Below are 23,533 nucleotides of genomic sequence, written 5' to 3'. Positions count from 1 at the left end.
TGTAGATAGTTGTACATGAATAAGAGGAAAATTTCAGAAAGCTTGATCTCACAGGTCTATAAAAATCTCCTTAAAAAGAATCTCCTAGAAGGCTAAATTTAATCTGTTATAAAAAGCCACTGATAAATAAATCTGTCTCTTTGGAGTGGGGTGTAAGGTTGTTAAAATTGTGGTTACTGTGCAAGTCCCATTTTTAGAAACCTTTGTTTTTTCGGAGTTGCTATCCACCAGGAAGTCAGCATATCCAATCGGTAGTAACATTTATGAACTGAACTCACCGGTAACAATTTCAAGAACCTTTATTGAAACCAACATTCAAGTGTTATCTCAAGGGTGAAATTTTGCTTCAGCAAAACCAATTTAACAATTCCAAAATATAAAAGCATTTAAAAATCAATCTCGTTAAAGGTGGTAATTTCTTCTCCCACTTTTATCTGCTATACTTCATTGCACCAATGAAACAGGGAAGTCTCAGATCATCTGCAAAACTCCCCACCCCCCAAAAAGGGAAAGAAAACACTTGCCCCGTGACAAGCGCCAACCGTCAAAAATCACGTCCAATCAGTTTAATTACAGAGGCTAATGTGCTCTAACTCTAAGGCTCCTACCGCTACAGACCCGCTGTGGATCCCCGCCTGTCCCCGAGCCGGACTCTGCGGGGCTCTAAGGCACAGGCCGAGACCTACAGTACGTGAACGGTGCCGGGGCCGCTGGGGAGAGAGGCGGGGGCGCTCGGGGCTCCCCTCCAGCTCCAGGGGCGGCAGTCTGCGCGCGTCGGCCGGGGGAAGATCGCCTTTCCGGTTCTGGTTTGAGGTGAGCGGCTACCTCCCGGGAGGGGAGCACCCGCGGGAAGCAGGGCCAGGGAATACTCAGCTCCAAATGGAGGGAAGGAGGCGCTACGCGGCGCGTTTAGCATTCGGCTCCAGGAGCACTAGCTCTACTGGGTTTCAGTATTGAACAGAAATGTGCAGTTGGTTTTGGTGTGCCAATTTAAAAGCTTTACCAGTGTTTAAAAATACACACACACACTCACACACACACGGTCTCACACACACACACACACACACGTATGTATGTGGTCAAGAAGAGGCTTTACAGTTCCTTACTTTGTTTACAAACATATAGACAGGGCAGGATGGTGCCTGGGCAGGGGGAGGCTCTGAGCAGCTTGCCTAGCCCTGCCCCAGCGAGGTGGACACAGTCCTTACTTTCTTCTCCAGGGAAAGCAGCCGCTGGGTGGAACGCGCGGGCCCGCGACACTGCATCACCATCCCCCTGAGTGCGGTTCTCCTCCGAGCCCAGTATCACCTGCTGAGGCCCACGGCAGGGAATGGGGCACTGCAGACGGCGGCTTCCCAGAGTCGGATGTGCAAACTAGTCACTGCTGACGCTTAGGGTGAGGGCAGGAGCGGGGTTTCAGGCGGCTGGCACCTCAAACTCAGTGTTCTCGGGTAATCGGAGTGGGGGCGACCTGACTCCATGGAGCTGGGTGAACAGATTCTGGGGCGGCTCCAGGTACCCACGATACAAGTCAACTGCCCCCTCCCAAAGCCTGGCTTTCTGGCATCCACCCGTGCAAAACCCCAGGCCAATGCAAAGAACAGTCATTTCTCTTGGTCTCGGCACGCGGCACGGTTCACATTCTCAACACAACTGCAACTTCCCTGAAAGTGACACTCGGCACAGTCTCCCAGCCAACACCGACTCTTATCTCAAGCTCTCCAGCTCTGCTACCTGTGGGCGACTCTCCCCGGGGGGCTGGGCGCCATTGCGGAGGATCCCGGGCTGCTCGGCCTCCTGGGGGGTGCTGGCCGCAGGCTGCTGCTCCTCAGGGCTGGCGGCCTCCAGGGCACTGCACCCAGGCGGGGGCTCCTTCTCCAAGTCTTCTGTGTGGCTGCCAGAGCTGGTCTCACTCAGAGCATCGGAGCTTTTCGGGGACTTTCTGAAGGGCTTGTGGCCTAGAGAGGGAGAGAGCCGGAGTGGAGAGGGGGGGAGAGAGGGAGGGAGAGCGAGCCGGAGTCAGGGCCAGAGGGTTCGTGGGGCCGCTCACGCCCGCAGTGTGAGGTGCAGGGCGAGGAGAGGCCGCAGCTGACAACACTCCAAGGCTGGGGCTGGGGGAACTCCTGGGGTATGCTTTGGGGTCTCCCACAGCCTGCCCAGGGGTCTTGGGACTGTTCTCTCTCTCTCTCTCTCTTTTTTTTTTCTTTTTTGGTCACACCCTGGAGAGCCTGGCAAGCTACTGAGAGTACCCTGCCTGCATGGCAGAGCCTGGCAAGCTCCCTGTGACGTATTCGATATGCCAAAAACAGTAACAAGTCTCACTATGGAGACGTTACTGGTGCCCGCTTGAGTTAATCGATGAACAACGTGAGTTGACAGTTGACAGTTGGTCACACCTGGCGACGCACAGGGATTACTCCTGGTGCTGCACTCAGGAATTACTCCTGGAGGTGCTCGGGGAACCCTATGGGATGCTGGGAATCGAACCCTGGTCAGCCGTGTGCAAGGCAGATGCCCTACCCACTGTGCTATTACGCCAGCCCCCCTGGGACTGTTCTTGGGGACAGGCAGTCACTGGGGAGATAACCGCCTGGCTCTGGTGGTCTTAGCTGCCTGGGCCACAGCCCCCGATACTGGTGGGGCTGGGAGAACTGTGCAGAGCTGAGGGCTGAACTTGGGGCCCTGCACGTGCATGGCAGGAGCTCCAGCCCTTGAGAACTTCTGGAGTGACCATTAGAACGGCCCAGCAGTGGTCACCCAGACTAAACGTGATGCAGTGACAGAAACAGAGTGAGCGCAGCCCAGCCCCCACAACTGGGTACCTGGGAGCCTGAGTTTCGTGCGTGCTCCTGAGGGGGTCGGTGGCGGGGTCACTCCAGGGCCTTGTACTTTGGAGACGTAGGTGTGCTCCGTGGACTCGAGGGAGCCTGCGGGGAAGAGGGGTGAGGGGCCATGGACACAGGCTGCCTGGGAGGCGCCTGTCCTCGACTTTGGTCCCGCTGGGCCCAGCCCTGTCCCCGGGACACATGGCAGCCGGGTGGCCTTGCACCTGCGTCCCAGGCTTGGAGGATGGGCACCAGGCCTGGAGCCTCTGGCCAGCCGTGCCCGGGAAGGGGGGCGTGGGGTCCAGGCTCGTGGAGAACCAGAGCTGGGTGTCCTTGTCCCCAGCCCTTAGCTGTGAAAACAGGAGGGAGGTGGGCGACAGCCATAACCCGATCCTCAGCCCCCGCCACAGGGCCCCCCCGAGAGCGTGCAGATTCCCGCAGGCCCCTACCTGCTGTGAGGTTAAAGGTTCTTCCCTTCTGGGAGGCTTGCACGGGAGAAAACCAGTTCAGCACGGACCCGACGACAGGGATCTGCCGTAACACCCCCTGCAGGACAAGCCCGGCGTTAGCCCCCGCGCCCGCGCGCACGCCTGCGCCCCTGCCCGTGGCAGCCTCACCTCCTCCAGCAGCCGCTCCTCGTTGGCCTTCTGCAGCTGGACCTGCGCTTCCTGGATCCCTTTCCGGACGACCTCGGTCATGTTCTCCAGGAGCTGTGGGAACACGAAGCTGCTGTCCCGACCTGTCTGCGCGCGGCAGGAACACGGCCCTGGGGGGATCTCCCCGGGGTCACGGAGGGAGGCCACACCTCTAAAAGCGAGCATAAAAAGAAAAGCAAATGCCAGAGGAAAATCTGCGGAGGCTGGCGTGGGAGAACGACCCCGACTGCCGGGACCAGGCGCGACGGCGCCCCCGTCTGGACAGGCCCGCTGGCCACATCTGCAGACACAGGGCCAAGGGCCCTGCTTCTCTGCTCCCCCAGCCCACCGCAGCTCACGCGACTCCGGGACTGGTCCTGACTCCGGCTGGGATCAGGCTGGAGAGAGGCTGTCAGCTCTGCTGCCTGGTCTTCTGTCCAGCCAGCCCAGAGACACGGGTCCCCCACTCAGCCCTGGCCCCGAGCACTGCGATCGGGGGGAGGGGAGAAGGTGCAGCCCCTCTCCAGTGAGGGCCGCCTGCCGCTCCTCACTGCTGCAACACTCGGATCACAGGGAGCACGGGAGGATGGGGGCGGGGGGCCGAGAAAAGCCCACTTCTAAGGGCAGTTTCCTCCTCCGTGACCCCCGCCAGTGGCCCAGGCGAAAGGAAGGCGACGTGGTGAGCCCACAGACCCTGGAGTTCTCCTCGATGTCTCGGGCGGTGGCCGCGATGGTCTCCACGAGCTCCACAATGTCGACGTCGTCGCTGGCCATGCCGACGTAGATGCAGCTCTTCCTGCTCTTGTACTCAGGGCCTGTGGGGGGACATGGCGTGGGCGGGGCACCTGGAGAGGCTGCGCCCCGGGAACTTGGGAACAAAACCGGTGAGGGAGATGGCTCCCAGGGCTGGGGTGGGGCCTGGCAGCTGTACCCTGGTCTTGGGCCCCCCAACACCGCCTGGGAGATTCTTTTCCCCTCTACCCTCCGGAGGAAAGCTCGAACCCACCCTGCGTTAGAAGGTGTCCTTCAAAGAGACACAGTTGACCTACCCCCATCTTATGGTTTTGGGGCCAACCTGGCGATGCTTAGGGCTTACTCCTGGCTCTGCACTCAGGAGTCACTCCTGGTCGTGTTGGGGACCATCAGGGACCAGGGGACCAAACCCGGGTCGGGCGTGTGCAAGTGCCCTCCCCACTGGACTATCGCCCCAGCCTCCACTTACCCATTTTACTTATTTATTTTGCTTTTTGGGTCACACCCGGCAATGCTCAGGGGTTACTCCTGGCTCTGCACTCAGGAATTACTCCTGGCGGTGCTTGGGGGACCCTATCGGATGCTAGGAATCAAACCCAGGTCGGCCTCCTTATCGCTCCAGCCCCCCACCTACCCATTTTAAATGCAAGGTCCGACTCCAGTTCATTTAGCTTCTTCAGGAGCCCGGTGTGAATCTTGTCCCCCTCTGGGTCCAGCTGCAGGCTGTTCTTGTCATCACCTGCATGCTCGTATCTGCAACACGGCCCACATCTGCATATCAGTCGCCAGTCTGCGGCCCCAGGACAGGTGGGCGGGGGAGCTGTGGCCCCAGTCTCGGGATGCGCATGGAGGAGGCTGACTGTGGGGAGCCCAGCGGAGTCCAGGAGTGGGCAGGGGGAGGGACAGGAGAGGTGCACAGGGCTCCTGACTTTGCTCTGCCTGGACACGGGCTCTACCGGCCCCATCCCACGTGCACTTCCTGTACCTCATGGTGGGCGGGTGCAGGACGAGAACAGATTCCGACCCAGGAGGGTGGCGGTGGGCCCTGGGGCCTCCTGTGACACGGCCTCACTTTCCCTGCTGGGATTCCAGCCCTCGGCTGCAAGCCGCCAACAACCCAGCCGTCCCAGGGATGAGGCTCCCCGCACCTGACCACCCCGATTCCAGGCCAGTTGGGGTCATCCACGTATAAGAGGCTGGCTGTGGCCTCCACCTCCTGCCGGAACTCCTCCCGCAGCCGCAGAGTGCAGCTGAGCAGGGGCAGCTCCGTCTCGATGCAGCCCACGAGTCTGTCCACGTCGTCCACCCGAGTCCCTAAAACTGAGAAGCTGCCATCAGAGGGGCACCGGGAATGGCTGCGCCAGGTCACCAGGGATGACCCCACAATCAGATGACCACAGCCGGCTGTCTTTGGGGCGGGATAGGACCTGGCGAGGAGATTCGCTTTCTCCCGTGGGTGAGAACCCGAGGCCTTGGGGGGCAGTGAGGTGCGGGCCTGTCGGCTGAGGAAGGGCAGCAGAGCCCAGGGTGAGTCCTCGCGGCTGTGGGTGTGACGTGTCGGACTCCGCTCAGCCTTTATTTACTTATTTAATTCATTTAGCTTTTTGGGTCCCGCCCAGCGATGCTCAGGGGTTCCTCCTGGCTCTGCACTCAGGAATTACTCCTGGCGGTGCTTGGGGGACCATATGGGATGCTGGGGATTGAACCACATGCAAGCCAAGTGCCCTCCCCACTGTGCTATCGCTCCGGCCTCCACTCAGCCTTTATACTAGGCCCCACTCCCGTCCCCGTGGCAACAGCGAAACCGAGGGACCCAGGCACCCCAGGACAAAGCTTTTCAATGGTCTTATGGATCTGAGGTCCTGGGAGCCCTGAGCCTAGCGGTCAGTCTCACTTGGCCCTTCCCGCAGGACAGGGCCTGCCCGTCCGACCTGGCTGTCTTGAGACATTAGCTTCCGGAAACATCTCATGACAAAAACGAGTGTTCTCTGAAAATGCTGGAATCTTAGAAAAAAAGTCCGAGCAGAACTTGACACGGGGCGCCAGGCCTCTCCTCCTGTCTGGCTCCCGGAGCACAGGATGGGACGATCGACAGTAGAGTGGAGGCGCCTGACTCGCACACAGCCAGGCTCTAGCCCTGGCCCCCCAAGTGGCCCCCCAAATGCCATCGGAGTTATCTCTGAGCACAGAGCCGGGAGTAAACCCTGAGCACTGCTGGGTGTGGCTTGGAAACCCAAAATAGCAGGGGGTGGGGGGAGGGCTTCTCCTTGCATTTCCACGGATAAGTGTTCCCGGGGAGCGGGTGCCCAGACTCTAGACACGTGCGCTCTGCTGCTTCGGGGTTTGGCTTAGTGTTTTGGGGCCTCCCTGGAGGCCCTGGGGGCTCCTGGGTGAGCGCTGTGACTTTCTCTCTCTGGCCCTTCGTCACCTTTCCCTTCCCTGGTGATGCCAGGGCCTGGTGCCACCACCCAAACTCCCAAAGACCATACGGGCGTCCCCGGGCTTCCCTCTAGGCGAGTCTGAGTCTCTGCGGGTCCCCAACACGAGGGGCCACGGGGTGCCACCGGCGGTGGGCTAAGAACACCGGCAGGAAGAGCGACGCGCGGGCCTGATGCCGCCCAGAAGGCGAGGAGGACTCGGCCACTCGACCCAGGGGCAAGGGCAGTCGGCTCAGAGGGGCTCACCCGCGGCCGTGGTCAGCGGGCTGAAGCGCAGGCACACGCCCTCCGCCTCCAGGTCCATGACGGTGAGGCCGCTCGCGGGCACCCGCTGCTTCAGCTCCTCTCCCAGCTGCGGGGACAGCGAGTGAGCCTGCTTGCCCCCACGCCCGCGCCCACCCGCCCTGGCCCACCACCCTCCCACAGGGCTGGGGAGTCTCTCTGGAGCCTGGGGCAGCTTTCTGTCAAAACACTGAATTTTACACCCCCCCCCCCCCCAACAAACCTACCCCAGTTTGGTGTAGAAAAATCTGGGAAATACAGGAGAACCGAAAGGAAAAACCCAAACTGGAAAGTACCATCTTTTACTCAGAAGCGCCAGTGACATGGAGGGGCCCACTCCCCGGGTGCCAGCGTGCACCAGTTCCTTCTAGAACCACCTCTACACACCATGGACTGGCTAGGCCCCTACACCTCGGAGGGTGACGGTTTCCCCTCGCCTGAAGCATCCTGCCACAGAGCCGGCGGGGCTGGTCCCAGGGCACCCAGATGGGTGGCAGCTCTGTCCTGTCATGCCCCCGGAAGGGAAGGATGTCCCCAGGGCCCCCCTGGGAAGAGCCAGGGATGGGACGGGGCCTCACACCCACAGGACCCGGGACCTCCCACCTGCCCTGGGCATTCCTACCCAGCGGTTCAGGGCGTCACAGCAGTGCCTCTCCCGGACCATGGTGGCAGGCCCTGTGCCGGGTGCTGGGACAGCTTTCTGTGCCGAATCTGACGCTGTAACACAGAAAGGCGATGGTCATGACTTGGAGATGCCGCGGACACCCCGTCCGCCTCCCAGCACACTCCATATGGACCCAACACTAACCCGAGCAAGAGCCTCAAACCTCACAGGAAACCAACGGGAGGCTACCAGCCCAGGTCACACAGCACGGGGCACATGTGTCAACACAGCACCACGAAGCTTTCACAAGGAACCTTGGGGGCTGAGCATCCTGACGCTGAGGTGTTCACTGCACGTGGTGGACCCCCGTTCGACACTCAGCACCACAGCTGTCCTGAGCACTGCCTGGAGTGAGTCCTGGACACAGAGCCAGCAGTAGCCCCCGAGCACTGCTGGGGTGCCCTCGCCCGCCACTTCCAGCCCCCAATTCTGCCAACCCGGATGACTTCTGAGGACATACCCCAGGTGAAACAAGTCAATCACAAAAGGGCAAATGCCACGCAATTCCACCGACAGGAAGCAAATCCATCCAGCAGAAAACAGGGCTGGGAGAAGACCAGAGGCTGGAGCGCAGGCTTCGCACACAGGAGCCCTGTGGGACCCCTGGTGCCCTGGAATCCCCCGAACACTTCGGGGTGTATACCCCCATCCCATGAAAAAAAACTCCCTCGGTCTACCACTACCCCAGGGACCCACGCGTCTACTCATAGGCCAGGACCGCGAATTCCAAGGCATTCGACCTAGAGTTCTCATGAGAAATTATTTCTGAAATGATGATGGAAACTGAGCGTAAAAATACCATTTTTTTTTTTTTTGCTTTTTGGGTCACATCCGGCGATGCTCAGGGGTTACTCCTGGCTCATGCACTCAGGAATTGCTCCCGGTGGTGCTCGGGGGACCATATGGGGTGCTGGGAATCGAACCTGTGTCGGCCATGTTGGCTACGTGCAAGGCAAACGCCCTACCCGCTGTGCTATCGCTCCAGCCCCGCGTAAAAACACTTTAAAAGTACTATTTAACATCAAATGGCTTAAAATTCAAGGCCCGCGAAACACGGTCACAAAACTCATGCTCCTTTTCAGCATCACCCACCTGAGCCTGGGGACTCCTGGCAGAATCGGAACACCACGACGGGAGAGGCGAGCTCATCCTCTACCTGAAAGACAGAGGCTGCCCTCAACGTGGGCGGCACCCTTTCCTCCCTCACCTTTCCTCCCTCAGACGAACACACACACAGGGACCAGGAGTTGGCAGACACGTGGGGAGGATGCAGTCCTCCACCTTCCCCAGACAGTAAAACAAGCTGCAACTGACTGCAACAGAGAGGAGTCAGTTTGAAAAATGACTGCAAGGGAGAAAATGGCTTAGAAAAGAACCGAGACCATCAACATCACAATGATGATGCAGTGAATGGGGCAAATGGCAGGTCAGCCGTGTCTGCAGCGCAAAAGTAAACTATGGAACTAGGAGACCGAGCTGAAGGAATATGCCAGAAAACAGCAGGCAGAGACAGGGAGAGAGACAGCACAGTGCTGGAAGTGGAGCGGGCTAACGCCAGTGCATTTGACACGGCCGATGCCAGGACCCCAGGTTGGCCCATGTGGCCGAGCACGAGGCGCCCCAGCACGGGTCGTGGGCATCTCCCCTTTCGAGACGTGGACTCCAGTGCTTCCGTATCCGATGCTGGGGTGTGTGCGGGGGCTCTCGTGGCCCTCAGAGAAGCCTTGAGTGCGTCATGCTCTCTCTCTTTCCCTCTGACCCTTTCCTAAAAACCTCCAAATAAAATGTTTTACACACACACACACAATCCCTAGGTCAGCAACTAACTACCTGGGGCTGAAAAGAGAGTATCACGCGGAGGAGGGGGCTTGCTTTGCACAAGGCTGACTGGGGTTCGATTCCCGACACCCCAAAGTCCCCCAAGCACTACCAAGAGTGATCCCTGAGTGCAGAGCCAGGAGAAACCCTTGAGCATCGCTAGGTGTGGCCCCCAAACAAAGTGAAAAAACAAGGAAGGACACCCCCTAGGCAGGAGCAAACAAGAAAACCTCCTGTCCCCGGGTCACGGTCAGGAGCAGAGCACTGCTGACCGCCCGGATGGCCAGTGGACAACCAGGAAGCCACAGCAGCTCTTCTGGTAGAGAGGTGACCCTGCTGGCTCTGCCTCTGGACCTGTGTGCGTGTGGCAAGGGCCCCACCACATGGAGCCCCGCTCTCCGGACCTGCACCATCCATCCCTCTGCGCCCTCGTTTCTGGGTCAACCCAGCCCAAGGTGCCTCTCGGAGGGCACAGCGGGCGCGCACAGGGGCTGGAAGGAAAACGTGTGGAAGGATGTGGGCGTGCCAACCTGAAGACCGAGTGAGTGCAAATCATCATCAGAACTGGCACAGAAACACCAAGTGACCCCACTGAAACCAGCATCTCCCTGAGGAATTTTTCTCAAAGTCTAAGATTTAGCAAAGCAAAACATGAACCGTTCGCACCTCGGCTGCCTGCCTCACTCTGGTTCCCGCTGCCCAGCTCCTGGCCTAGCCTACGCAAGGGGCGGCCTCTGAGGGCTGCCCGTGTCTTCGGGGAAGGCACCAGGGCCGCTTCCTTCTTGAAGATGAAAACTCTGGCGCCAAGCGGCTTCCGAGAGAGCAGCCCAAAGAATTCTAAGAAATGATCCCCCCGCCCCATTTTTGAAAGATGGGTGTCTAAAATCCCTTTTGGTAAAGCAAGGCAGCTTTTTTTTTTTTGAAGTAAATAGATTTTATTTGGACGATTTTTAGGTATGGAGTGAGAGAGTAACGTACTCAAGAGAGAACACGGGCTTCTCCAAGGGCGGAGAGAGCCCCTACACACATCCTAGCATTAGACATAAAAGCATGAAAGTACACATCTCAAGAGGGGAGATGCGGGTGACACATGTGCTCGGGCACCACATGTGCTTGGCCACGTGGGCGCAAGCAGCACAGGGGCTTGGGCAGCATATGCGCCAAGGCAGCTTCTTTTTTTTTTGCTTTTTGGGTCACACCCGGCGATGCTCAGGGGTTCCTCCTGGCTCATGCACTCAGGAATTGCTCCTGGTGGTGGTGCTCGGGGGACCATATGGGATGCTGGGAATCGAACCTGTGTCGACCATGTTGGCTGCGTGCAAGGCAAACACCCTACCCGCTGTTGTATCGCTCCAGCCCCAAGGCAGCTTTTTTTAATTGCATGAAACTTGCATAGAAAGATGTGAAAGGAGAGAAAGGGGAAATATGATTGTGAGGAACACGGGCTTCTCCAGAGTGCAAGCAAGGCAAGAGGTGCCGGAGAGACGCATGTTCAAGGCAGAGCACGGGCCTGAAGCGCGAGCTGCAAACCCAAAGTTTCTTTTTCTTTTCTTTTGCAAATCTAAACTTTCCCAGAACCAGGCAAACGAACTGCATAAAAAGCAAAGCAAGGAGGCAGGCAGTGCACGGGGCCTCTCCAGGCTCCCCGCCAGCTGCTGAATTCGGGTGTCAGGACCTGTGCGGTCTCTCCAAAGCACGTGCTCTCGTGGGGCAACCGAAATCCCCTGGCGTCACTCTCAGTGACGATCAACACTCACGCCAACGACAGACGAAAGCCCATACCAAGATCTTGATGCTGCTCACTTTCTTCAGATTCTCTTGCAACCGCTGACTCTGCAACGACACAAAGAAGCACATGCGGTTTCGACAGGCTGACACGGCCTGTCTCCAGAGCCACGAGGTCTCCACAGAGCCGAGGTGGACAGGCCACGTGTGCCGGGTCCTTTCTACCCGGCCTGTCAAGGTTCCCGCTTCTGCATCTGCAGCTTTTCCCCGGCGTTTTCAGGGAGAGGGACAGTGACAATCCAAGAAAAGCCTTTCCTCCTCCCTCCGTTCATCACCTCTCAGCACCGAAGTCACCCACTAAAAACAAACTCCTGCGTGCAAAGGTTGGTCAGAGCGGGACGTGCAGACCCTGCACCCACCCCTGAACCGGGGCGGTCTGGCTGCGGCCTCGGGAAGTCACTCGGTCTCTGAGCAACAAACCTGCCTATCTCATGAGATCATGAAGATGAAACCAACTGAGACATGGTCAGTGCCTGGATGAAGGAACTGCGTCATTTGAGTGTCTGCATCCTAGCTCTCGCGCTGACAGGGAGATGCGACACCAGCCGCCCTCACAGGCTGGGGACTCTTTACTGTGCAAAGGACACTGCAGAGGTCCCCAAAGAGACAACTTCTGCCCACGTGTCGGTGGCCCTTGGACAGTGGAGCTGTGGGAATCGAACAAGGCAGCACATCCGGGACGCGGGCGCCTGCCTCTGAGTGAACAGACGCTCAGGTCCTTGTGGCTGAAGCCAGGGGCCAGGAGGGTGAACACAGGATGATGCTGATCTGCTCCGCAGTGAACGGCTCTGTGACGGGCCCGAGCTGCAGGTCACCACCGCTGCCACCCCGCCAGGCCAGAAGCAAGTGCGTCGGCAGGGAGAGACCCTCACGGGGCTCAGGAGTACCTGAGACCAGCCCCACTGCACTGCTTGCGTGCAGAAAGATGCCGGAGCTGAAGGGACCCAAGAGGTAGTTTGTTAATATCATTTTCCTGGGGACTCTTAAGCTATGGCGACCCAGGGAACTCTCCTGAGGGCCCAAGCTTCCCCACAGAGTTAGTTATCAGTGCAATACTGGCTTCTCTTTCCGGAGAACCAGCTCTCCACCTGGGAGCCAAGAGCCTGCTGAGGGAACTGTTACAAAAAATGTGGCGCAGGGGGCTGGAGAGGTGACGCAATGGGTAGGGCTGACCAGGGTTCCATCGTGGCATCCGAGATGGGCCCGAGTACCACCAGGAGTAACTCCTGAGCACAGAGCCAAGAGTCAGCCCCGAGCACCGCCAGGTGTGGCCCCCAAAGCAAACCAAACCAAACTGTAGTGCAGGGATTCTCGCACTGTGAGCGTAAGAATGAAACTGACTGAAATATATCTAGCTCGTTAAAGACTGAAGTAGCATGAACTGTCCTGACTTTACAAATCAAAGGATGGCCGCTACAGCAACTGGAACAGCGTGATTTTTCTTAAGCTGAAAATGATCCTCCAGGTCAGAGTCGGTTCAAAGGGCTGAGCATGTGCCCTGCACACAGGAGGCTGGGTTCAGTCCACAGCACCCCATGGGCCTCTGAGCACCGCCAGGAGTGACTCAAAAGCACAGAGCTGGGACAGCCCCCAGGCACTGCTGGCTAGAGCCCCAACCCCGCCCCCACCCCCACGGATGCCAAAACCAAAAAAGACAACTGGGGAACTGATCACTCCCCTAGAAGATGACTGAGTACAGATGCAGCTGTAAGCCCACACGGCCGGAAGTTCTGGCTGTCTGGACTCAGCCCTCTGAACAACGCTGTGGGGTACCATCACCCCTATTTTCCAGAGAAGAAAATAAAAACAGAGGGAGGGCAAAGTGCTTCGAGACCGTGGTCAGACAGCCGTGCGGGTGCACACAGATGACGTGACTTTGTGTGCCGAGCGACAGCCAGAGCACAGCCACTGTTGCCAACCAGAGTCCCCGAGAGGGAGAGCACCACAGCCGCCCCCGGAGTCTCCCAGCCTGGACCAGCCAGCTGGTGTCAGAAACGGGCGCACCAGCCTCCGCACTCCTGAGCCGTCTGGGGATGTGCCCACCGACCCCAGGCTGCCCTGTCTACCCCTCAGCCCTCACCGGGGCGAGCTCCTTTCTTGTCCCGTGCCAACACTGTGTTCCTTCTGACCCGATACCATTGGGAAGCAAAGGCTGAGGTGACCCCAGGGCTCGGGAGACGCGTGCACATAAATGCAGGGGCACCGTGGAGATACGCCTGCCTACGAGACAAGGCAGCCCGGGGCTGATTTCGGACGGTAAAGCAGCGGGCACTGCTCCGTCTCTTCTGCCGTCACACACCTGTGACTGCTTCCCGCTTCCGGGGCCCACTCACCAGCTGACAGCCGTGCTTTATCCTCTCCACGATCCCGTCCAGGCCCAGGTACTGGAGAGCCAGCCACAGGGGCAGGGCCCGGAGCTTGTCTGAAGGCTTATTCGATGTCAGGCCCGCCACTAAAGCCTGTGAGAGTCAACACGGGGGGGATGAGCCGGAGCCGACCAGAGACAGCAGAACCACCCGTGCTCATCCCACCCCTGGGGATGTGGCAGGTGCTGGTACCAAGGCCGGGTCATCGTGCTTGTAAAGCGTGACTGCAGGAACGGCGGGCAGGCCCAGCCAGGGGCCAGGGCTCAGGGTCATGCTGTCGCACTTGGTTGCGGCCTACCAGAGAGAGAATGACTGTCTGTCAGTCTGTCCCAACACACGTAGCCCAACACCCTCCTCCACGCACAAAAACTCTCAAGTGCCGCCAAAGAAAGGACCCAGTGGGTTTCAACTCCTCCTTAAACCCCACAGTATCTAGTAAATCAACCACATACCAGCACTGACGAGGAGACATAGCCCAGGGCCAACGTTGCCAGATTCACCCTGGAAAGAAAAAGGGCGACCTAAGAACCGAGGTGCCAGGCTTACTAAGCACGTGCTTTCCAAAGGCAGAGTGGCCACGGCCCGTGGTCTTGGAGCTGTCCCCGGCTTCTCGAATGGCCACAAAGAATGTGCGCAGAGAATGTTTGGGACCCTGAAAGACGTTTTACCGGGAACACGGTTTCAGAGTCCCAAACATTCTGTGCGCACATTCAGGGTGAAACCGTGTTCCCGGAAAAACGTCTTTCAGGAAATGTCTCCTTCCTTAGGACACTGGGTACCCTGTTTTATCTCTTCCACAACGCCTCTGTGCCAGGAATCGTTCTTCCGCACAGGGCTAACATGCCAAGGAAATCCGCCTGTGTGATGTGCTGGGGGCTACCATGGCTCCCTGTAGCCCCCCTCCCCCTTCTCTTGGCAGGACCCCAAAGGCCTCTGGGAAGCCAGTCTCCTCTCCACTGTCAGACTACAACCTTTCAAGGAACTTCGAGAAATCCATTCCCCTGGCGGCGGCACCTGGGCTCAGGAAGAGCCAATGGTGTAGGCGGGAGGCCACAGAAGGGGCCGCGGGGTTGGGTGGGGACAAAGAGGAAACTGTGTCCTGGCTGGCCCTGTGCCAGGGCCAACTCTAACCCTTGCTTGCCTGAATTCCGCACTGTTCTCCCTTTGTCAACGCGCGTTCCACTGCTCTCGTGCTATCCAAAGGACCCTCGTGATAATGGCAGGACCGAGTGAGAAGCTGACTGTCCATGCGTCAGCGCCCCAGAGCCCCACCAGCTTATCCGACTCACCCCTCCACGTGGAGCCAGATGCCGTACTGCGCACACAGCTCTTTCAGGCGGCCGATCTTGTCCGTGTGGCCCACAGCTGCGGTCCCTGGGGGCAGACACAGGGAAGAAGGGATAGGTATTTCCCTGCACGCACTACAGGCACTGCCACCCGGGGGGGGCAAGGCCATTACCATTTTATCAAGACGGCTTCCTTCTAACTGATAGTGCAGGTTTCAGAGTGTGCTCCCCCAGAGAAGATTGGCAAGATCCAGTCTGACTGAAACTCCCTGGTTCTTCCCTAGGCAACTGTTGCACTGATTCACGAGAAACAGTCAACCCGCCCACTGAGGCTGCGGGGGCACTCACTGACCCTGGTATCGGGCCGGGTTTCTCTTCGGCTTCCCCTGACGATCTCGAAGTTCAGACACATTCCTGCCTGGCGTGGCTCTCGGACAGGCGCCGTGGCTAACCCTGGCACTCAGCAGCCGGCATGCGGCGAGCCCGCCCTCACCAGTGCTGCCCCGCTCCACGTGCTCAAACATCCTTCCCACTTTCCTTTGTTAGTCACGGGAGCGTGAGCCTGAGTTTAATCCCCGCCACCCTACGGCCCCCCACGCAACACTGGGTGAGGCCCTGGCGGCCCCCACCAGGTCACCTGCCAACTGCAGATGAAGGGTTTATTACGCTGACGTGCCCTGTATGGCAAGAACAACTTACTCCATAGTGACTTGATAAGATTTGGGGTGGCTGCTTCCCAAATCTCTCTAGGAGACCTGGAGTATCTACTCTGGTGCTGGCAATGTAGTCAGGCATCTAAAGGGGTCTGCAGCCCCCACCCCAGCCCCCTACAAGGGACCAGCCGGGGCAGGGGAACGGTCCATGTCTTCTGAATATACAGGAACAAAGGAGTGGCTTTTCTGAGGAACACAATTTTCCCCAGTTCACTACAGTGCAATGAGTCTGACTGATGGATACCGCGTGTAACCCCAACACCACCAAGATATAGGACAGCTTAGATGGGCAGCTGGAGAAGTGAGCGAGAATGTTGTCAGACACTAGCACACGTGTACACAATGGAATATTACTCAGCCATTAACATAATATTAACATAGACACCCTGCTATCGGTGACATGGAAGGACAGGGAAGGGGTTATGCTAAGCAAAATAAACCAAAGACAAATACTGAATCATCTCACTGATACACAGGATCTGAGGCCCATGCAGTCACTAAGCTTCCGATCAGAGGCAGAGGTGGGGGAACAGAAATTAAAGGGAGACGGAGAAAAGCCACAAACCTTGGTTCAAAAGACACCAGGGTCCTGTGGGGAAGCTGCCCCAAGCGACCCTGCCCCATGACAGCTGTGTTACCTGTGCAACTTTGGAGTAAATCCCAGGGTCATATACAAAATTCCCTTCCTCGCCTTCTCCCCTTATTATATGTCTGTGATGATGGACGCTACCTCAACTTATCAGGTAAGCGACAGACCATGAATTTTGGGCCACACCCAGCACTGCCCTCAGGGTTTCCCTCTGGCTCTGCTACGCTCAGGGATCACTCCTGGTAGGGCTCAGGGGACCCTATGCAGTGCCAGGGATTGAACCAGGGCGGGCTGCATGCGAAGCAAATGGCTTGCCTGCTGGACCCTCTCTCCAGGCCCGGGCACATGCAATCTTTCTTTGAGTGCTTTTGGGCCGTACCTGGTGATCAGATCATACGTCTGCCTCTGTGCTCAGGGATCACTCATGGGACCAGCGAGGGTGCTGGAGATCAAACGTCCGACCCACTGGACTCTCTCCAGCAGCTGGACACACACAATCTTAATGTGCTTTTGATCACTCAAGTTTTCTTCTCAAGAGTTAGGAGGCTTAAGAGGTAGTTTCAGGACCACTGGCATAAAAAGAAAAATTCTTTGTCTCTTGAATTAACTAGGCATGTCTGTAAAAAAATAAAATCCTGTGATCACACACACACACACACACACACACACACACACACACTCACTCACTCACATATCTATTTCTGAATTCTCTATTCTCTTCAATTAATTCCATAATCTCTTAATCACCTGTACTTTCAGACTGTCTGAAAATCAGGGAAGGTAAGGCTTTTATATTTTATTTTTTTTCAAAATTATTTTGGCTATTCCTAGATCCTTATAAAGAATGAGCTTATCAGGAGGTTGGAGTGACAGTTTAGTGGTTACGACATTTGCATGGGATGTGACATTTTAATTATATAGGCAATTTCACTCAATATCTTGGTTGTTGGCTGACAGTACACAAAACCCTAATTTCGCTAGACCTGCTTATTAGTTCAATAATTTTCTTCAGCTGTCTTCGGACTTTCTAATCCTGTAATCACATCACCTGCAAACAAATAGTTTCTTCTCTTTCTCCCCGTTTCCTCGTGCCTGCCGTGGTGATGTGGCTCACGAAGCATGGCCGAAGTGTCCACTGCGGGCAGCACAGGGCAGCAGAGCCCGCATGCTGCAGTGGTCTCACTCTGGCCATGGTGCAGCCACCAGCATGTGGCGTGCTGTGAGGGATCGAACTCTTGGCTTCATGCCTGTAAAGCAGATGCTCTTCCCCTGGCTTATCCCCAACCCCAGACGCACTCTTCCTTTCCGGCCCATATGTCACTGTTTTTCTTGCCTTACTACAGTCTAGAACTTTAAGTACGATGCTGAGTACCATGATTTGAGCAGAAAGGGGAGATGGACCAGCATGCTGTTTGCCAGGTGAATTGTGTGTTATAAAATTAACTTGAGGGGCTGGAGAGATAGTACAGAGGGGAGGGCGTTTGCCTTGCATGCGGCCACCCAGGTTCAATCCCTGGCATCCCATATAGTTCCCCGAGCACCGCCAGGAATAATTCCCGAGTACAGGGCTTGGAGTAACCTCTGAACACTGCCGAGTGTGACCCCGAAACAAAAACAAACAAAAAAGTTAATAGAGAAGTGATGCATATGCAGCAGAAGATAGAGAGGTGCTGACAATCTAAATGAAAAAGTTCACACGCAAAACCAAATCCCAAACAAAACCTCAACTAAGGGGCATGGAAGGAGCCACCTGTGGTCTTCCTCCACAGAGCTGCTGACAGTGCCCCCTGCACACAGCACACAGTGCTCATGGCGCGGCCTTTGCACAGCCATGTACTCGACACTCTGACATCCAGAGTGAAGATTCAGATTCCTGCCACCTACCAGCATTTGCGACAAGCAACAGGGGAAGTTTTCCTCGTTCGATATCATCTTTGATCAGTTTCTCCAGGAAAGCGACATCCTTGGATGAAAAGATAAGTCATAAAGTCATGAGGTGACAGGCATAAAAGCTACATAATGGTGAAAAAAAGTTGATTTCTAAAAGCATCAGTTAGCTCTTAAAATTAATCACTCAAAATAATTCTTACTGGACAATTTTTTGGTTTCTGCTAATCACCAAGGATTTCCTTTGAGGATTAATTAGAAACAGCAATTAAGGGAGATTAAGTTAAAACCAGAATATATCAGATCAACATTTTTCTGGTATTAAGCATTAATATTTAAAGAAAATGATCTCTCAGTTCCCTAAAAAAAAAAAGTCAAGGATGAATCTAACGTTATCATTTTCTGATTTCCTTGAAGCAGAAAATCAAACTACCTTGAACAAAAGAGATGCGGGATCCTAAAATCTATCTTTTTTGCTTCTGACTTCTTACGGCCTGAATGTCTATGATTAAGCAGAATTCATTCCCAAGATTACCATGAAGAATCTCCTTCAATGGTTTTTAAAAACCTCCCCCTTCACAGAGGTCACCGCGAGAACCATTTCCCAGCGAGGACGTTAGGAGAAACAGCCGGTGCTCACTCGGACTGTGTGATCCCACCGAAAGCAGGTAAGACAGTAGGTTTTGAGGTTCCTCAAGCGCCAGGCAGCCTTCAGCCTACATGCCAGTCGCTTCGTGGCTACTCAAACACAGAAGCATGTGTCATATGAGCAGTCAGCTGGCCTTTAGCTGTCTGGACGCCTGCACATCCAGGCTGGGATGAAAGGGCAGTGTCACCTGCGGCTCTGTTGGGTCCCACAGAGCCTGGGGCAGGACTCACCATCTGATGCTGTGACCCAAACATCGTGTTGCAGGGCACACGGCACAGGCAGGGGAAGGGCAGGCCCAGCTGCAAGGAGAAACACGAGGCTTTACAGGCAGTCTGGTCAGCACTCACGGGACACACACACACACACACACACCATGAAACTGGTCAGCACTCACGAAGACACACACACACACACACACACTGGCATTGAGTACCGCTACCGACGATTCAGTACACGGACCTCTCAGCTATTTTCCAGGTGTGGCTTTCTGTACTAATATAAACATTTTTAGGCTTATATTTTTACAGTGCCAGAGGGGTACCCAGGGCCACACCCACGGGCAAGGTGTGAGTGAGTACCTGCCCACTGAGCACATCCCTGGCCCTAACTTGCCTTTAAACATCAAACGTTAGGCCTGGGCGCTGGCACACTTTGAAGACATGAACGTGTCCATCACAGTCCTGTTCCTGGCTGCCTCTCTCCTTATGAACACCCCAACGAGCTTTTCATGTGGCTGCTGACCCAGAGGCAGGGCCCTGGGCCACAAGGGCCTGGCCTGCAGGAGTTCGCTCGCAGTAATAAGCATTTTGTTCCACGTTTTTATAGGGGGATTATAAAACCCCCAAACTGGCTATCATCAAGAAGACAACTTTTTATTTGGTCACCAGTAACTAGACTCAACTTCTATCCCTGAGTTTTCCCCATATGTCTCTCCATCTTATAATAGACAAGTTCTCCAACTCTATGGGAGGGACTTATAGCATTCTTAGCCAAGAGGGGCTTCAAAATTTCTTGCCTCAAGACAGCCTCTTCAAGTGGGCTACATGCGCCATGAACTGTGAAAATGATAATGACCTTTAATCTAATTCTAGATAAATTCTGAAACTAAAGGAAAATAACCTGAAACAGAGAAAAAGCTTTAAACACAAAGAGGTTCATCATGGTTCATCATAGAACTATACAAAAAGCTTTAGTGGTCACAAAAAGCAAAAGAATAGAAATAATTCTTGATGTCCAAAAGAGAAAAAGTCAAAATACTATACATTTACTCAAAAGAAATTCATGAAGATTGGGTCTGGAGTGATAGCACAGCTGGTAGGGTGTTTGCCTTGCCTGCGGCTGAACCAGGTTTGAGTCCCAGCATCCCATATGGCCTCCTGAGCACCACCAGGAGTAAATCCTGAGTACAAAACACAGGAGTAACCTCTGAGGACCACCAGGTCTGGCCTCAAACCAAAATAATTAAAAAGAAAATAAAATTATGAAGATTTTATCAATATGCTTAAGTATTAAAACCTGATATGTATCTGCTGTAAATTACTTAAAAAAGTCAAATATAACATTAAGACACATATACTTTGATTAAAGTCTAGGAAGAAGTAAAGTAAAATATTGACTGGTTTGCTTTTGGGTCTGGCAAGCTACCCGTGACGTATTCGATATGCCAAACACAGTAACAAGAAGTCTCACTATGGAGACGTTACTGGGCCCGCTCGAGCAAATTGATGAACAACGGGAGGACAGTGCTACAAACAGTGCTTTTGGGCAACTAAAAATTATTTACAGTAGGGCGTCTGTTGGGCATGCGGCCGACCTGGGTTCAATTCTTCTGTCCCTCTCGGAGAGCCCGGCAAGCTACTGAGAGTATCTCGCCCGCATGGCAGAACCTGGTAAGCTACTGTGGCGTATTCAATATGCCAAAAACAGCAACAACAAGTCTCACAATGGAGACATTACTGGTGCCCACTCGAGCAGATCGATGAACAACGGGAGGACAGCGCTACAGTGCTACACACACACATACACGCACACAAATACATACTTATACATACAAACACATATTTTCTCTTTTTTTTTCTTTCTTTTTGGGTCACACCTGGAGATGCACAGGGATTATTCCTGGCTCTGCACTCAGAAACTACCCCTGGCTGTGCTCAGGGGACCATATGGATGCTGGGAATCGAACCCGGGTCGGCCGAGTGCAAGGCAAACGCCCTGACCACTATGTATCGCTCCAGCCCCCACACATATTTTCTTATAATGAGAACAAGTACATAAGAAAACTACCTTTCACTCCAAACAAGGGTTCTGAAAATACGTCTATACCTTAAAAGTCAGGACAGAATGAAAGCCTGTTTCCTTACACATTACCTGGTTGCAAAGGTACTGGCCCAGGCCAGGCCTAGCGGCTGCACTGAGATAAATGACGGGCTTCTTGTTGTACAGCACGTTAAATCCATCCACCACGAAGTCTTCATAGCGAGAATGAATGGCGAGCCGACAGATCTTCGCAAGCCCCTCTCTCTCTTCTTCGTGGAAATAAGCACAGCCGTTTTCATACCTGTGGAGACACCAGGCACCGTGATGAGTGTGCTCTTCCCTGTGGGGCTCTAGCCGGCTCCTCCAACCACGGAAACACTTCTCCAGCCCGGGGGTGGCCTCCTGGACCTGTGTTCTCCAACCCTGTACACCTGCACACCGGCACCTGCCCGCCTGTGGTCAGCACTGGAGCCCACTGGCCTTTGACCTTTCTACACCTGTGGACTGGCCCACGGGATGGCTGCTGAAGACCACTGGCCTAGAGCTGAGGAGTAAAGTGTGCCCCCCTCCCCTTAAGCAGCGCGCAACCCATTACGGCAGGAGGCGATAAAGATTCGTTATCTGTACCCTCAGTTCCATAAGAAACTAGGAAGGCCAGGAGAGAGGGACTTCTCAGGCAGGGAAAGGCTGGGGATGACGGCTCTGGTCTGCGTTACAAGAAACCCAGCACTGGACAGCACGGCACAGTTCTGAGCTAACTGTGTTTTTGCTACTATTTGCTGGGGCTTTTCTTTCTTTTCTTTTTGGGTCACCCCAGCGATGCACAGGGGTTACTCCTCGCTCTGCACTCAGGAATTACTCCTGGCGGTACTGGGGAGACCCTATGGGATGCCGGGGATCGAACCCAGGTCGGCTGCATGCAAGGCAAACGCCCTACCCTTGCTGGGGCTTTTGATTCTTCTCAATCTCCTAGCGAGGGAAGATGAGAGAATTCCAATTACAGGTGTCAATTTTTTTAAAAAATTTTTATTAGTGAAACACCATGAGCTATAGTTGTAGATTTACAAATTTTTGTGCTTGGGTTTCAGTTATACAGTGATCAGTACCCATTCCTCCACCAGCGCCCATCCTCCACCACCACTGATCCCAGTATTCCTCCCACTCCCATCCCCCCATGCCACCCTGCCCCTGTGGCAGGGCATTCCCTTTTGTTCTCTCTCTCCTTTTGGGTGCTGTGGTTTGCAAAAGAGGCATTGAGTGGCGATCATGTTCAGTCTATAGTCTACTTTCAGCACGCATCTCCCATCCTGGAAGGATCCTCCCAACACCCTTCTCTATCTGAGCTGCCTTTTCCCCTGGCGTGTGCAGCTGGCGTCCAAGCCATGGAGTAAACCTCCTGCTACTTATCTCGGCTCTTCTTGGGAGTTAGTCTCCTTTCTTGTTACTTTATGTTCCCCAGATGAATGCAATCTTTCTATGTCTATCCCTCTCTTTCTGACTCATTTAGCTCAGCATGATACTTTCATTTTTGTTTTTTTGCTTTTGTTTCTTTTCAGGGCCACACCCAGCAAAGCTCAGGGGTTACTCCTGGCTCCGCACTCAGGAATTACTCCTGGTGGTGCTTGGGGGACCATATGGGATGCCAGGGATCAAACCCAGGTCAACCGTGTGCGAGGCAGACGCCCCACCTGCTGTACTAACACTCCGGGTCCATAGCATGATACTTTCCATGTACCACCACTTCTATGGAAATTTCATGACTTCATCTTTTCTAAGAGCTACATAGTACTCCATTGTGTAGATGTACCAAAGTTTCTTAAACCAGTCATCTGTTCTCGGGCACTCAGGTTTTTTCCAGATTCTGGCTATAGTAAAGAGTGCTGCAATGAATAAACAAGAGCAGATGTCACTTCGACTAGACTTTTTTGCCTCTCTGGGATATATTGTGGTATTGTTGGGTCAAATGAGAGCTCAATTTCTAGTTTTTGGAGAATCGTCCATACTGTTTTCCAAAAGGGCTGAACAAGTCGGCATTCCCACCAGCAGTGGAGGGTCCCTTTCTCGCCACAATCGCGCCAACACCATTTGCTTTTGTTCTTTTGGATGTGGGCCAGTCTCTGAGGTGTGAGATGGTATCTCATTGTGGTTTTGATCTGCATCTCCCTGATGATTAATGATGTAGAGCATTTTCTCATGTGCCTTTTTGCCATTCGGATTTCTTCTTTGAGAAAGTTTCTGTTCATTTCGTCGCCCCATTCAGTGTCAAATTTTTAACATCAGAAACTTCTCCTTTGCAGTAATGTTTAGTTAAACTTCAGGGAAACTATGCTGTCACCAGGCGAACCTCCTTCACACCACCTGAAAGCGAGACTCTCCCAAGTTCTACGTTCTAATGTTAGGCAAACATCCCTTTCCATAAAGAGCAGCAATGCAAAAACTGGTATTGGTCTTTCACTGACTAAATCCACCAGAATTCATAAATCAGGACAACACTACCACAGTAAATGCAAATTTCAGTTTCATAACACATACTCCTCTTTCTTAAGACAGTGTTTCCTGTCCACTGAAGGACACACTACAATTT

At 54.6% G+C, this 23,533-nt stretch overlaps 1 protein-coding gene across 4 annotated transcripts in view; it reads right to left on the bottom strand.

Annotated features, from left to right (window-relative positions):
* The window catches only part of PDXDC1 (pyridoxal dependent decarboxylase domain containing 1), a 168,995-nt gene that overhangs the window by 124,722 nt on the left and 20,740 nt on the right, over window positions 1-23,533 (bottom strand). For 2 of the 4 annotated variants that reach the window (XM_056122370.1, XM_056122371.1), the window contains exons 6-23: window positions 21,061-21,250; window positions 18,921-18,989; window positions 18,039-18,117; window positions 14,856-14,940; window positions 14,019-14,067; window positions 13,759-13,860; window positions 13,534-13,659; window positions 11,198-11,248; window positions 8,690-8,753; window positions 7,556-7,650; window positions 6,898-7,003; window positions 5,362-5,533; window positions 4,848-4,966; window positions 4,154-4,275; window positions 3,443-3,535; window positions 3,275-3,371; window positions 2,823-2,927; window positions 1,735-1,958 (exon numbers count right to left, since the gene is read on the bottom strand). In XM_056122370.1, coding sequence (XP_055978345.1) covers window positions 1,735-1,958; window positions 2,823-2,927; window positions 3,275-3,371; window positions 3,443-3,535; window positions 4,154-4,275; window positions 4,848-4,966; window positions 5,362-5,533; window positions 6,898-7,003; window positions 7,556-7,650; window positions 8,690-8,753; window positions 11,198-11,248; window positions 13,534-13,659; window positions 13,759-13,860; window positions 14,019-14,067; window positions 14,856-14,940; window positions 18,039-18,117; window positions 18,921-18,989; window positions 21,061-21,250 — 1,948 coding nt within the window. Of the gene's footprint in view, window positions 1-281; window positions 1,959-2,822; window positions 2,928-3,274; window positions 3,372-3,442; window positions 3,536-4,153; window positions 4,276-4,847; window positions 4,967-5,361; window positions 5,534-6,897; window positions 7,004-7,555; window positions 7,651-8,689; window positions 8,754-11,197; window positions 11,249-13,533; window positions 13,660-13,758; window positions 13,861-14,018; window positions 14,068-14,855; window positions 14,941-18,038; window positions 18,118-18,920; window positions 18,990-21,060; window positions 21,251-23,533 lie in introns of those variants that run through there. The other 2 variants (XR_008793605.1, XM_056122372.1) reach the window with 2 other exon arrangements.

The sequence above is a fragment of the Sorex fumeus genome, unplaced genomic scaffold (genome assembly GCF_029834395.1).
Source record: "Sorex fumeus unplaced genomic scaffold, SorFum_2.1 ptg000045l, whole genome shotgun sequence".
Lineage (NCBI taxonomy): Eukaryota > Metazoa > Chordata > Mammalia > Eulipotyphla > Soricidae > Sorex > Sorex fumeus.
The sequence above is the reverse complement of the archived record's forward strand: the minus strand, read 5'-3'. Positions and strand labels throughout refer to the sequence as shown.